The sequence below is a fragment of the Moschus berezovskii genome, chromosome 3 (assembly GCF_049115385.1).
Source record: "Moschus berezovskii isolate FMDL1 chromosome 3, NW_MosBer_1.0, whole genome shotgun sequence".
NCBI lineage: Eukaryota > Metazoa > Chordata > Mammalia > Artiodactyla > Moschidae > Moschus > Moschus berezovskii.
In genome coordinates this window covers 52,093,128-52,107,529 of record NC_142462.1, presented here as the reverse complement: position 1 = coordinate 52,107,529, position 14,402 = coordinate 52,093,128, and the positions used below count along the sequence as shown (strand labels likewise).

At 38.2% G+C, this 14,402-nt stretch overlaps 2 protein-coding genes across 2 annotated transcripts in view; one reads left to right on the top strand and one right to left on the bottom strand.

The window, feature by feature from the left end:
• Positions 1-14,402, top strand: part of FBXL13 (F-box and leucine rich repeat protein 13) — a 238,177-nt gene that overhangs the window by 110,150 nt on the left and 113,625 nt on the right. Inside the window, exons 10-11 of the mRNA XM_055420161.2 lie at positions 2,064-2,116; positions 6,733-6,833. Coding sequence (XP_055276136.2) covers positions 2,064-2,116; positions 6,733-6,833 — 154 coding nt within the window. The remainder of the gene's footprint in view (positions 1-2,063; positions 2,117-6,732; positions 6,834-14,402) is intronic.
• LRRC17 (leucine rich repeat containing 17) overlaps positions 1-14,402 on the bottom strand; it is a 40,135-nt gene that overhangs the window by 18,407 nt on the left and 7,326 nt on the right. The window lies entirely within an intron of this gene.

Here is a 14,402-nt window from a genome sequence, read left to right as displayed (position 1 = left end):
GACTAATTAATTAACCAAAGGAAATGGCAACCCACTCCAATGTTCTTGGCTGGAGAATCTCAGGGACAGAGGAGCCTGGTGGGCTGCTGTCTACGGGGTCGCACAGAGTCGGACACGACTGATGCGACTTAGCAGCATCTTCAGCATCTGTGAAGAGGGACTGATGTTACCTCTAGTATTTTGGGGGAAGATGAAATAGGCTCAGCACATTGAATACTTCACACTTCTTGGTCCAGGGGAAGAACTCAGTTAAACTGTTAGGACTTAGCATTATGAAAACTGAACTAGATTCAAGAAATTAAAGGGATTCTTCTTATATCTTTGATAAGTGCAAACAAGAGTAGGACTCCAACTGATGTTCTGCTGAACTTATTTTTTTGTTTCCTTTGCTGTCTCCCAATCACCAATCATGTTGAATATGGGCTCTATAAATGCTCAGGGTAAATTGCCAACTGTCCTTGCCATCGCCTGCACATCTTGGCTCAAATGTCACCTCAGCAAAACCCTTTCTGGCTGCTCTATTTAAAGTAGCACCCCTTCCCACTCACTGGTGATTCTCTAATCCATTTCTTGTTTTATTTCTCTCCAGAGCATGTATCGCCATCTGTCAAAATAAGTATTTTGCCTCTTTTGTTTATTGTCCTTCTTCCCCAACTAGGATATAAACTTCCTAAGGACAGGAATTTTTCTCTATTTTGTTCACTGCTGTATTTCCAGCACCTGCAGAGTTTCTAGTACATAGCAGGTTCTTGTTAAATGTTTGTTGAATTGCATGAATTCAAGTAACTGCTATTGAAAATATAAATAATCTCATAAATTTAGTTATCTTTTTGGAATCTATTTTTCCCTTCATTATTACTGATGAGTTCCAAAATCTGCACATTTTAAAGAATTTTTTTCATTTTTAAAATTCTGAAATTGATTCTGGTTTGCACTTATTACTTAGGACATAGTTGTAAGGAGGAAGAAATGTTCAAAATGGATTTATAATTAATAACATTTCTGTTGTTATTACCGTGGGGCTCTGAGGTTACGAACAACAGATGTGTTTTCTATTCATTGTCTCAGTGTGAATGCCAGGATCACCCCCTTGCCTGGAGTTTTCCTGATTGTAGGAGTCTCCTCCATTTAGAATGCCTTCTCCCCTCTTTGCCCCAAGAATTCCTTCTATTCACTCTTGTGTGATACCTCACTGTTTCTCTTCTGTCTCAGATATGGAGTCTTACTCATGCCAGTCTAGACCCAGAGAGCTGATTGTGTAACACTTTGCTGTTTAGCTCTTTGCACCTATGTCTTGATTTTACTTCTAGATCACAAGCTGGGCAGGTGTCTCTGGTCCCAGAACTCATCAGGCACTTGGCCTTTCTGATTCTCCACATATCAATCTAAAATTCTTTGTAAAGTTTATGGATATCTAACCTAAAATATAAACATTCTGTCAATTACTATGCATGGTGAATTATTCATGACATTCATGCGGAAGTATTTGTTGGGGAGGAGTGTCCCGATCTCTGCAACTTACTTTAAAATGCATAAGAAATTAAGATGAATTGAGGAATAGAGAGAAAGATGTACAGGTGGGTATGTGATCAAGCAAACATAGTAAAATATGATTTGTAGAATATGGGTGATGGGTATATTCATTGTACAATCCGTCAATTCTCTCAACTTTCTTTGTATGTTTGAAAATTTTCATAATGTTAAAAAGAAACACAACCTCTCAAATTAACAAAAATGTCACACCACAAAAAAACCAAATTGGTTTTCTTCAAATGCTTCGAAGCTAAAAAGCTCTAAGTATATACAGTTTTTTCCCCAAAGTAGTAATTTTCTCTTATCCCCTTTCCTTTTGTAATCCTCAAACAATAATAAACGTATTTTAATTTTAAAGCCCAAAGAAATCATTTTTCTAGGAAAGGAAACCATATACTTTGAACAAGTTACTTACCAGGGGTATTGGTTTGCTTTCTAATGAATATACAGCATTGAATGTAGGGTGGAAAAACTTTAAGTTTAAATATTTGTAATATGTTTTTTAGTAATATGTAACTTGTTTGATTTAGGTCTCTGTAAAAACCTGCAAGAGCTGAATGTCTCTGACTGTCCAACGCTCACAGTGAGTATAAGAAGCTTATTTTACTGTTGTTTATATGGATTCAGACTTGCTCCACTAGAGTACTAATAACACAGAGGTTCTGCCAAAATACATGCCTGTGTGCTCATTTATATTAAATATGGAGAAATAAACACTGCAAAAAAATTTTATCCAATTCATATAATGCTATTATTTATCCTATAGATATGCCCAAGGTTGGAATCTCTGGAAAGTGAAAACTATTCAACAATAACACAAAAATAGTTATATTTATGTTTAAGGTCCAGTATATATGAGACAGAAAAAAATGGGTTCCAGCAGAGACAAGAGGGTCAATTTATCAGTCTTCCTGGCTGTCAACTGTGGTGCATGAACACATAACCCTAGTCAGCTCCTTCCTGGTCCCTGTCTCCAGGCTATCCTCTACTTTCAATCTGTCTTCCACTGCGTGACCACAGATATTCCTTCTAAAAGGTAGATCTGACTATCTTCCACCATTTATACAAATGCCTGTCATCACACTATTGGATAAAGTCAGTTCTTTAAAATTACTGTACTCTGGAGACCCTCAGTGATCTTGCCTCTGCCTCGCTCTCCAGTCTCATCTTCTTCCAAGTCCTGCTGCACAGTAAGTTGCGGCAGCCACAACCTGCTATGTTTTCTTTGCTGCGTGCACCAAGCTCTTCTTGCTGTTCTACCTTTGCACAGGCTGTGCTCTTGACTTGGAGATAGGAGGAACAGAATGAAGAGCCTGATTGCTTCGTGCTCCTCATAAGTCACCAGTTCCAGATTGAAGTCCATGCACCTTGGTACAGGTGAAAAGACTTCATGAATCAGCTCCTTCTTGCCATCTACCCAGCCTCATCATTACAGTTTCTTCTTTCAGATTTCTACTCTATTTCATTCTTTATCTGCATATTTTTAGTACCTACTCTGTTAAAGATATATGATATATAGAGAACTTATATGTTATAAAATAGAGGTGTTTTAGGGAATTTAAGATGAATTAGGTTCCAATTCTTGCCCTCAGGGAGCTTTAGTTCTTGCTTGAAAAAAAGATCATATTCTGTAAATTTGGCTTTCTAATAGGAAAGTCAAAACAAGGCCATCTGTGTTGAATTTGTGAACATCAAAGTCTTTTTTCCAGTTTTAGTCTAATAATATACAGGGCTGATAATTTTATCCAGCTACATTTTACTATTGTCTTTCGTTTTGAGACAAAGACTAAGAGACAGGCTTACATTTAAGGAGTTGAGTAACATTCATTCAAAAAGGTTTGATTTTTAAGAAGCTTGCCTTATGAATATATTACATCCAGAAAGATTAGAGTGCTTTGTGGACAAATTCCACAGACCATCTTGCAGTGTTAAACACAGAAACAGTTTTTGCATTTATGTGCTCAAGTATTTGGGGATTGCAACTTGAGTTCTTTTGTTCTTTTAAATATTGAAAACAAAATTAGTTTGAATTTCCTTCAGACAGGAAAATGAAGAGAATGGTTTGCTTCCTCGTCTCAAAGGAACATCGGATTATTCCATGTTACAGAAAGCCTACTACATCTTCCTCTTGCTGGTTCCCACAGTTACATCTGTGTAGCTACTTCTCTAAGGGTGTTAAACCAGCTTTCTCTCCTCCTCCATGTACCATTTCATCTGCATTTTTGCCGGAATCTTCCAACAGGTGCATAGTCACTTCGATAGTTGACACCATGAATATTTTTGAAGATAGATTCTTTGTATTAAACTATAATGCCACACATTATGCTTGTTCTCTCCATTCTTGTTGGGGAAAAGTATACTGTTTACTTTTTTAAATTTATACACGTATATCGTCTAGTCAAGGCTATGGTTTTTCCCGTGGTCATGTATGGATGTGAGAGTTGGACTGTGAAGAAAGCTGATTGCCGAAGAATTGATGCTTTTGAACTCTGGTGCTGGAGAAGACTCTTGAGAGTCCCTTGGACTGCAAGGAGATCCAACCAGTCCGTCCTAAAGGAGATCAATCCTGGGTGTTCATTGGAAGGACTGATGCTAAAGCTGAAACTGCAATACTTTGGCCACCTCATGCGATGAGTTGACTCACTGGAAATGACTCTGATGCTGGGAAAGGTTGGGGGCGGGAGGAGAAGGGGACGACCGAGAATGAGATGGCTGGATGGCATCACCGACTCTGTGGACATGAGTTTAAGTGAACTCCGGGAGTTGGTGATGGACAGGGAGGCCTGGCGTGCTGTGATTCATGGGGTCGTGGAGAGTCGGACACGACTGAGCGACTGAACTGACTGACTGACTGATCCAAATCCTACATTTCTGTGATGGAATGTCTAGAAAACTTGCTGGCATCTTGAATGCAGTGGCAAAAGTACAGTGTTTATTAAAAGCCCTGTACTTGTTCTCGGGCGTTACTGACACACAGAATGTTTTCTACAGCAGAACTACAGTTTTACACCTTAAAAAAACCCTTGTGTTCTCTTTAAGGTGTGGTTTGCACCTTAAATCAACCAGTTCTTATCCCACGTGCAAGATGCTTTGACCTGTAGGATTTTGTTATTTTAATATTTATGATTCCAAGAAGTAGCTAGGAATAGAATATTAAGCACCAATGGTCCTGCTGAAACTAAACGTTGCCATCGTTTGTGCTGTTAGGTGCAGCCATACTGACCACGCAGAATCCCTCCCCAAACCACATCAGCTAGCCTAGTGACAGTTTACCTCTTCCTGTAATGGCCTATTTCTAGGACAATGTACCACAGATATTTAAAACTAGCAGACCTCTTCTGTATTCCTGGGAAGACTCATCCACCATCATTAAATAAACACAAACCTACTGCTACTCATTCTAGAACATTTTACAAATAGTTACCCACACAAGAAGCAGCACCATTGCAATCCAAGCTTGCAATTCATCTGTTTTGTAAACTGAGTTTAGGGCTCATGATTGAAATCATTCTTTGTTTTTCTGTCTTTCTCATGTTGCAGTCACATTCTCTTGTTCTGGTTTTCAGCTCTCTGGAGGGCTGACTGAATCTTTAAGATTCTCTTGCACAGTTTCCCCGACACTAAATTTCATGTCCAAAATGCATGCAGCCTATCACAGTTAAATCTGACCCAGTAAACTCAGCTTGTGTCTTTAGTGGTTATACAGAAGAAATCGTTCTTTTCCTTTTCCTTTTCTTATGTTATTGTTGAATACTTCATGCACAAGGGAAATAATCATATCCTAAAGAGAGAGCGAGCGATTGGCTTGTTTAGCTTTTGTTGTTCTTCCCTGTTATCTGCTTAATAGAGAGAACTTTGTGTTGTGGGAAAGATTTTTAAAACACACATACACACAGTATATACGGGGCAATGCACAGGTGGGAGCTGGCAATGCAGAGAGGAGGAGACACTGGTCTGCAGCAGCAGCTTCTACTACCAGCCCTTGGGGCACTCACCCCTGTGCTCAAGCAATCATTGTCAATGACAAAGTGACTATTGAAGTTATAATTGTATTAAATTAATGCTAATAAATTTAGATATTTTATTTTATTTCTGGCTGCTCGGGTAACGTTAGCCCTTAACCAAGCATATGTGTTTTTTTCCCTTTTTTTTTTCTTTCTGGGTCCAGCTGTAAAATATTTGGATATAAGAAATGTTGTGTTATTCTTGCAGCCTTGATATTCAGGGTGGATTGTAAAATATAAATTTTTATGAGATTTCAAAGATTAAGATTATTTTGATAACATTATTTACAGATTTAAAAGATGTGGTTATCACAAGTCTGTTGAGGGGGAAACTACTGCATAAAATAACTAACTTGGAATAAATATTTTGCATCAGTAAAAAAAACAAACAAACAACAAAATGTATGCAGCCTATAATTCAGGCCATCTCAAACTCATCGTAAGTTTGGTGAAAGATCTGTTCAGCTGTTTTAAATATTCAGTAATGGAACCACAGAAATGTCACCACACACAAACATCTCTCTCTCGCTCTCTCTCTCTTTCTCTCTCTCTCTCTATATCCGTGTATGGATATGGACTCACTTTTTAATGAAGTCCAGTTGAAAGAGTTTACTACACCCATCTTTCAGAATGATTTTAGTAAGTTTAAAAATGGATCCCTTTTCAATCATTTTCATGTATCTAAAGAATCAAGACTGTTTGACACTTTGACACGAGCTCAAATTTCCTGTCATGGTGTTGAAATGGCAACATTGTGATGGAATGGAACTTTTCCAAAGAAAGGGAACAGTGAACTGAAGTTGCTCAGTCGTGTCTGACTCTGCAACCCCATGGACTGTAGCCTACCAGGTTCCTCCATCCATGGAATTTTCCAGGCAAGAGTACTGGAGTGGGTTGCCATTTCCTTCTCCAGGGGATCTTCCTGACCCAGGGACAGAACTCAGGCCTCCCACATTACAGGCAAACGCTTTACCGTCTGAGCCACCAGGGAAGCCCAAAGAAAGGGAAGGGGAGGGAGTAATGAAGTTGCAAGCAAAGCAGTCTTCTACTTAATTTGATTTATAACTAATAAAGAGTATGAAGAGACCAAGTCTTGCATATACTTTTCTGGGGGCAGGGTGAGAGATGATAGATAATGGGGAAATAGCAAAGCCTGTTAGACTTTAATAAGATTCTTCCCTCTACTATTATGCAGGATGAATCAATGAGATACATCTCTGAGAGCTGCCCTGGAGTCCTGTATCTCAATCTATCTAACACAGTTATCACCAACAGGACAATGAGACTACTGCCAAGGTAATGCTTGTGTTATCTGTATTACCCTGAAAATAGTTATGCTCCTCTAGGCCCTGACTTGCTGTAGTATCACCCAAAGGTAGTGCTCCTTTTACTAACACCCCCCAACTGTGGCACCCCTGTCCTAATAACAGGAGACTGCTTTCAAGTGCCAATGCTCTCCCTTCTTTCTGGGTATCCACTGAATAATTAACTGATCCTTTGCCTTGGCTGGTGTTTTGGTGTCACTCTTGTAGCAATTTGCCCAGTAGCTTGAGTTAAGCTCTGCCTGTCTCTTTCTGGTGGTCCTCATTCTTGGACTTTGAAGCCTGGCCCCTCAATTCTAGTCCAGTGTTCAGACTTCTCTACAACAGAAAGCCAATATCCTGCTTCCTCAGACTGAACTCTGCAGCACTAGGTTCCCTACTGCCATGCTCTGGTTACCTGCTAGGACCCCCTCATTACCTCCAGGAAACCTAATATTTGCTGGGTTTTTTTGACCTATGAACTGTTGACAAGCTAGCACTTCTTTGGAGGAGAAGGCACAGAAGAATACATTTCTAAGAGCTGACAGGATATTCAACTTTATCCAAAATTTACATCATTCAATTTATTCCTTATTTTCACCAAAGAAAAACTAATTAGGAAAGTGTATATGCTCATACTGGGAGAGATTCAAAACATTTTTCAAACTCCTATGAAGGAGTGAATCATTTTTGAGAATGTAACTATTTTTAGATCTTTTTAAAAATGACAATAAGGCATTTAGAGATGCTTAAACAGAGAAAATTCTAGGTGGTACTCTTCCTTTTCTCTCTAACCATTTTCTGGAAATGTGCAAGCCTAGGAAAAGGGTAGTGACATATTTGTTTATCTCATTAATTGACTTGCCACTTTCTATTCAGTCAAATCTACCAAATTTTTCCTTTGAAATTCCTTGCGAGTTTTTTTAAAATAGAGAGTTTTCCTCCATTCCAGGCATTTGATATACATTTTTTTCTTCTATGATTTGTTTTTAAATTTATAACCAAGCTAGAATTTATTTTGGTAGATAAATGAAACAACAATCTAACAGGTTTGAGCCATGTGGCCCAAAGCCTGTTTGTGTGCAGTCCATGAGCTCAGAATATTTGTTTTTTACATCAAGAGTTGTCAAACTCCTGGGGATAGCAGGGTGGAGCAGGGGAGAGGGAGAGATAAATTAAGGGTCTTAGATTAGCATATACATAATACTGTATATAAAATAGATAAACAACAAGGACCTACTGTATAGCACAGGGAACTATATTCAATATCTTATAATAACCTAAAATGGAAAAAATCTGAAAAAGAATATATTATATACATATGTGTGTGTGTATATATATATATGTATACATGTATGTATAGCTGAATCACTTTGCCATACACTGGGACCTAACACAACATTATAAATTAACTATACTTCAGTGATTAAAAAAAAGAGTTGTTAAATAACTAACCAATTATTGCAGCATCATTTACTGAATAAACCTTTTCTCAAGTGATGTGTGATATCTCCTTATATATCTAAAGTTTTTATATAGGTAGTACTAAAAACTCATACCTTCCAATGTTTTTGTACACATTACTATTATCTATGTTCTTGAGGTTATTTATGTCTATTGTATCTGTATGATGAAAATACTATAAAATAGTGTGCTCTCTGCATCTCTTCCCAACTCCATGTTCAATGATCTCTCATTGATAGCTTGAAATCAGCCAAAATGGAATGGAAAATTGCAAATAATACAAAATTAGGACTTGGTTTATTTTTCTGTTGATGTTTAGACTGGAGAAAACAATATAGTAGATTAAAAGTATGTCATGTCTACGAATTATAGAACGGGAGAAAAGATTTGCAAATGATGGCTACTGACAGGGCCTAGTTTCCAAAATATACAGACAGCTCAACTCAACAACAAAAAATCAAAGAACCCAAGTGAAAAGTTGGCAGAAGACCTAAACAGACATTTCTCTAAGGAAGAGATACAAATGGCAAATAGAAACATGAAGAGCTGCTGAACATAGCTAATTATTAGAGAAATGCAAATCAAAACGACAATGAGGTACCACCTCACTCACATGTGTCAGAATGGCCATCATTAAAAAGTCTACAAATAACAAATGCTGGATAGGGTGTGGAGAAAAAGGTACTCTCTTACACTCTTGGTGAGAATACAAGTTGGTGCAGACACTGTGGGAAAAAATATGGAGGTTTCCTCAGAAAACTAAAAATAGAATTACCATATGATCCATTCCTGGGCATATATTCAGACAAAACTATAATTCAAAATGATATATGTACCCCTATATTCATAGCAGCACTATTTACAATAGCCAAGACAATGGAAACAACCTGAATGTCCATCGACAGAAGAATGGATGAAGATGTAGCATATACATACATGATAGAAAATCATAAAAAAGAATGAAATAATGCCATTTGCAGCAACATGGATGAGCTATAAATTGTGATACTAAATTAAGTAAGCCAAAAAGAGAAAGACAAATACCATATGATATCATTTATGTGTGGAATCTAAAATATGACACCAGTGAACTTTACTTATGAAACAGAAACAGAATCATGGACATAGAACAGACTGGTGGTTGCCAAGAAGGAGGGAGTTAGGGGAAGGGATGGAGTGAGAGGTTGGGGTTAGCAGAAGTAAGTGTTTATATGTACAATGGATAAACAGCAAGGTCCTACTGTGTAGCACAGAGAATTATATTCAATATCCTACGACAAATCATAATGGAAAAGAATATTTAAAAGAATGTATGGAAATATATGTATAACTGAATCACTTTACAGCAGAAATTAACACAGAATTGTAAGTCAACTATACTTCCACAAAAAATACTGAAAAAAGGCATGTCATGTTTGTAGCTGCAACACTGTGAATAGCACAAAAAAGTTTCAGTTCAGTTCAGTTCAGTCGCTCAGTCATGTCCGACTCTTTGCGACCCCATGAATCACAGCACGCCAGGCCTCCCTGTCCATCACCAACTCCCGGAGTTCACTCAAACTCATGTCCATCGAGTCGGTGATGCCATCCAGCCATCTCATTCTCTGTCGTCCCCGTCTCCTCCCACCCCCAATCCTTCCTAGCATCAGACTCTTTTCCAGTGAGTCAACTGGTCGCATGAGGTGGCCAAAGTATTGGGAGTTTCAGCTTTAGCATCAGTCCTTCCAATGAACACCCAGTTTAGCAAGTATCTTTTCAGTACTTGAAAACTGTTATCTGAATCAGCAAAGAAGTCACATCATTGATGACTGAGTGAAATCTGGACACACATTTTTCTTTACTTTTGTCTTACCCATTAATATAAACAAATATACTCATATTAGAATTATTGGCTTCCCTGGTGGCTCAGAGGTTAAAGCATCTGCCTGGAATGCAGGAGACCTGGGTTCGATCCCTGGGTTGGGAAGATCCCCTGGAGAAGGAAATGGCAACCCACTCCAGTATTCTTGCCTGGAAAATCCCATGGACGGAGGAGCCTGGTAGGCTACAGTCCATGGGGTTGCAAAGAGTCGGACAAGACTGAGTGACTTCACTTAGCTATTGGAATTATACTCATTCCTCAATTTTTAAAATTTTACTTCTATTTTTTGGTAAAAATAAATATAGCAGACTGACCAATTTTATTTTTCCTTTGAGTACATACAGGAGAAGACAAAAGTACCACCTATATTTATGAGCTTGGCAAAAGTCAATGAATGAAAGCATTGTGTAAGAATCAACTGGCTATACAAAATCAGTAATAAACAGTATTGTGTATGTTACTATTTGTAATTTGTGGGCTATTCATCTTTTATATCTGTAAAATAGTTGATGTAAAATAGTAAGATGTATAATTTTTTAGTAAACATATATACATATGCATATATGTTTTTGAAGAGCCAGTATGCCAATATTGAAAGATAAAATAAATTAGAAACTAAGCCATATTTTTACAATATTTAGTCTCCCTATCAGGAACATTTTGTTTTTCAGTCGCTTAGTTGTGTCCAACTCTTTGCAACTCCATGGGCTGTAGTCCACTAGGTCCCACTGTCCCTTGGATTTCCCAGGCAAGAATACTGAAGTGGGTTGCCATTTCCTCCTCCAGGGGAATCTTCCCGACCCAGGGATTGAACCTGCATCTCCTGCAGTGGCAGGCAGATTCTTTACCAAGGAGCTACCAGGGAAGCCCATCAGGAACATAGTATACTTCAAAAAAATATCTTTTTCAAATGCTCTTCAGTTCAGTTCAGTTGCTCAGTCGTGTCCGACTCTCTGCGACCCCATGAATCACAGCACGCCAGGCCTCCCTATCCATCACCAACTCCCGGAGTTCACTCAAACTCATGTCCATCGAGTCGGTGATGCCATCCAGCCTTAGATGTCTCAACATTTTGTTTTATTCATAAAGATAGTCTTTGTGGTGTCTTTTTAATTGCCATTGTGCATGGTATCCTTTCTGATTACGATTCCTCATTATATTTTCTAAATGAATAGTTTTGGATTTGGATATGATTTACATGTATCTTTTTAAACTTTTCATTTGTATGATTTAATTGACTTCTTTCCTTCTAAAATAAGAAAACAGAGATATGAAATTACTTTTAAAGAAGAACTTAGGCAAAGCTTGTATGATTTGATAAGTATTATTCTCCTTTTCTGAACAAACTGTTGTATATTTGCTTATCTCTTTGACCCAATAATTATTTAGAAGAGAAACTTGTTTTTAATTCTAGTTTTGTACACTGTGGTCAAGAAATGTGGACAGAATTATTTCTACTCTTTGAAATTTATGGAGATTTCTTGGTGGACTACTTAATATAATCAATTTCAATAAATCATCCATGAATGTTTAAAACAAGAGTTTCTTTCAGAAAACAAAATTTCTATGTATATATGCATGTGTATGTGTAAATTCTTCATTAAGAATTTACATAGTGATACAGTAGTTGCCTATTATAATGAAGTTTTTATTATTTTTATGTTATTTAACTCATAAGGATTAATAAGTAGTATGTTTGTACATACAATCTATCTATAAATTGTAGCATGTGTTTACATAAAATTATATTTCTCTATCCTGGTTGATGTTTCTTTGTCTTAAATTCTTTTAAAATGCTATTTACACATTCACCTTTGTTTTCTTTTGCTTGTGGCTTTGTGAAATAACTTTCTGTATACCCATAATTTTTAACCTTTGTGTTGCTATATTTTAGGTTTATCTTTCACATGTAGCAATAGCTAATTTCTATTTAAAAAAATTTCAATCTCTTTGCCTTTTTAAGAAAGTGGTTTAAAAGACTAATATTTCTTGTCAAAACTGAGTATGTGGTCTTATTTTTATCATCTTTATGTTTTTTATTTATTTTTATGTTACTGCACTGTACTTATCTTTTCTGCTTTTTGTTATAAAATGTGTTATATTTATAATCTGAATGCATTTAGATAAATGCATATTTTGTTGTGTATTCTAACTAGTGGCTATTTCCATGTTTTTTAAAAACATGCTTTATAATGCATTTCTCTAATTATCAAAGTCACAATGAAATACTAACTTTGGCTCCCCCTGTGTTCGACATTACTTTGACAACAAAGGTCCGTCTAGTCAAGGCTATGGTTTTTCCTGTGGTCATGTATGGATGTGAGAGTTGGACTGTGAAGAAAGCTGATCGCCAAAGAATTGATGCTTTTGAACTGTGGTGCTGGAGAAGACTCTGGAGAGTCTCTTGGACTGCAAGGAGATCCAACCAGTCCATTCTAAAGGAGATCAATCCTGGGTGTTCATTGGAAGGACTGATGCTAAAGCTGAAACTGCAATACTCTGGCCACCTCATGCGATGAGTTGACTCACTGGAAAAGAGTCTGATGCTAGGAAGGATTAGGGGTGGGAGGAGATGGGGACAACAGAGAATGAGATGGCTGGATGGCATCACCAACTCGATGGACATGAGTTTGAGTGAACTCCGGGAGTTGGTGATGGACAGGGAGGCCTGGCGTGCTGTGATTCATGGGGTCGCAAAGAGTCGGACATGACTGAGCGACTGAACTGAACTGACTGAACTGTGTTCAACAGAGATCTAATACATTCTAATTTTCCCTTGAACTTGATGTTCCTCTACTTTGACTCACCTATATGTAAATACATACTAATTGTGATTTTTATCATCTAACTTTATTTTTAATATTGATTTTTGGTGTCTGTACTCAATATCGTAATCATATTTATGATTAGGTAGTCCTAACTTGAAGGAAATGGCAACCCACTCCAGTGTTATTGCCTGGAGAATCCCAGGGATGGGAGAGCCTGGGGGGCTGCCGTCTATGGGGTCGCACAGAGTCAGACACAACTGAGGTGACTTCGCAGCAGCAGCAGCAACTTGAGTTTGGGAGAAGGAAATGGCAACCCACTCCAGTATTCTTGCCTGGAGAATCTCATGGACACAGGACTCTGGCAGGCTAGTCCATGGGGTTGCAAGAGTTGTACACGACTTAGTGAGTAAACCACCATCACCACCAACTGTAGTTTTGTCATTCACTGATGGTCTATTTGTATCACAATTTCCTTATTCTTTAATTTTGATTTTGATTCATCCTATGATGACTGGAATCTGGAGGAGGAACAACAGACTGGTTCCAAATAGGGAAAGGTGTACGTCAAGGTTGTATATTGTCACCTTGCTTATTTAACTTATATGCAGAGTACATCATGAGGAACGCTGGGCTGGAAGAAGCACAAGCTGGAATCAAGATTGCCGGGAGAAATATCAATAACCTCAGATATGCAGATGACACTACCCTTATGGCAGAAAGTGAAGAGGAACTCAAAAGCCTCTTGATGAAAGTGAAAGAGGAGAGTGAAAAGGTTGGCTTGAAGCTCAACATTCAGAAAACAAAGATCATGGCATCTGGTCCCATCACTTCATGGGAAATAGATGGAAAAACAGTGGAAACAGTGTCAGACTTCGTTTTTTTGGGCTCCAAAATCACTGCAGATGCTGATTGCAGCCATGAAATTAAAAGACGCTTGCTCCTTGGAAGGAAAGTTATGACCAACCTTGATAGTATATTAAAAAGCAGAGACATTACTTTGCCAACCAAGGTCCGTCTAGTCAAGGCAATGGTTTTTCCCGTGGTCATGTATGGATGTGAGAGTTGGACTGTGAAGAAGGCTGATCGCCGAAGAATCGATGCTTTTGAACTGTGGTGTTGGAGAAGACTCTTGAGAGTCCCTTATACTGCAAGGAGATCCAACCAGTCCATTCTAGAGGAGATCAATCCTGGATGTTCATTGGAGGGACTGATGCTAAAGCTGAAACTGCAATACTTTGGCCACCTCATGCGACGAGTTGACTCACTGGAAAAGACTCTGATGCTGGGAAAGGTTGGGGGCGGGAGGAGAAGGGGACGACGGAGAATGAGATGGCTGGATGGCATCACCGACTCGATGGACATGAGTTTGAGTGAACTCCGGGAGTTGGTGATGGACAGGGAGGCCTGGCGTGCTGTGATTCATGGGGTCGCGGAGAGTCGGACACAACTGAGCGACTGAACTGAACTGAAC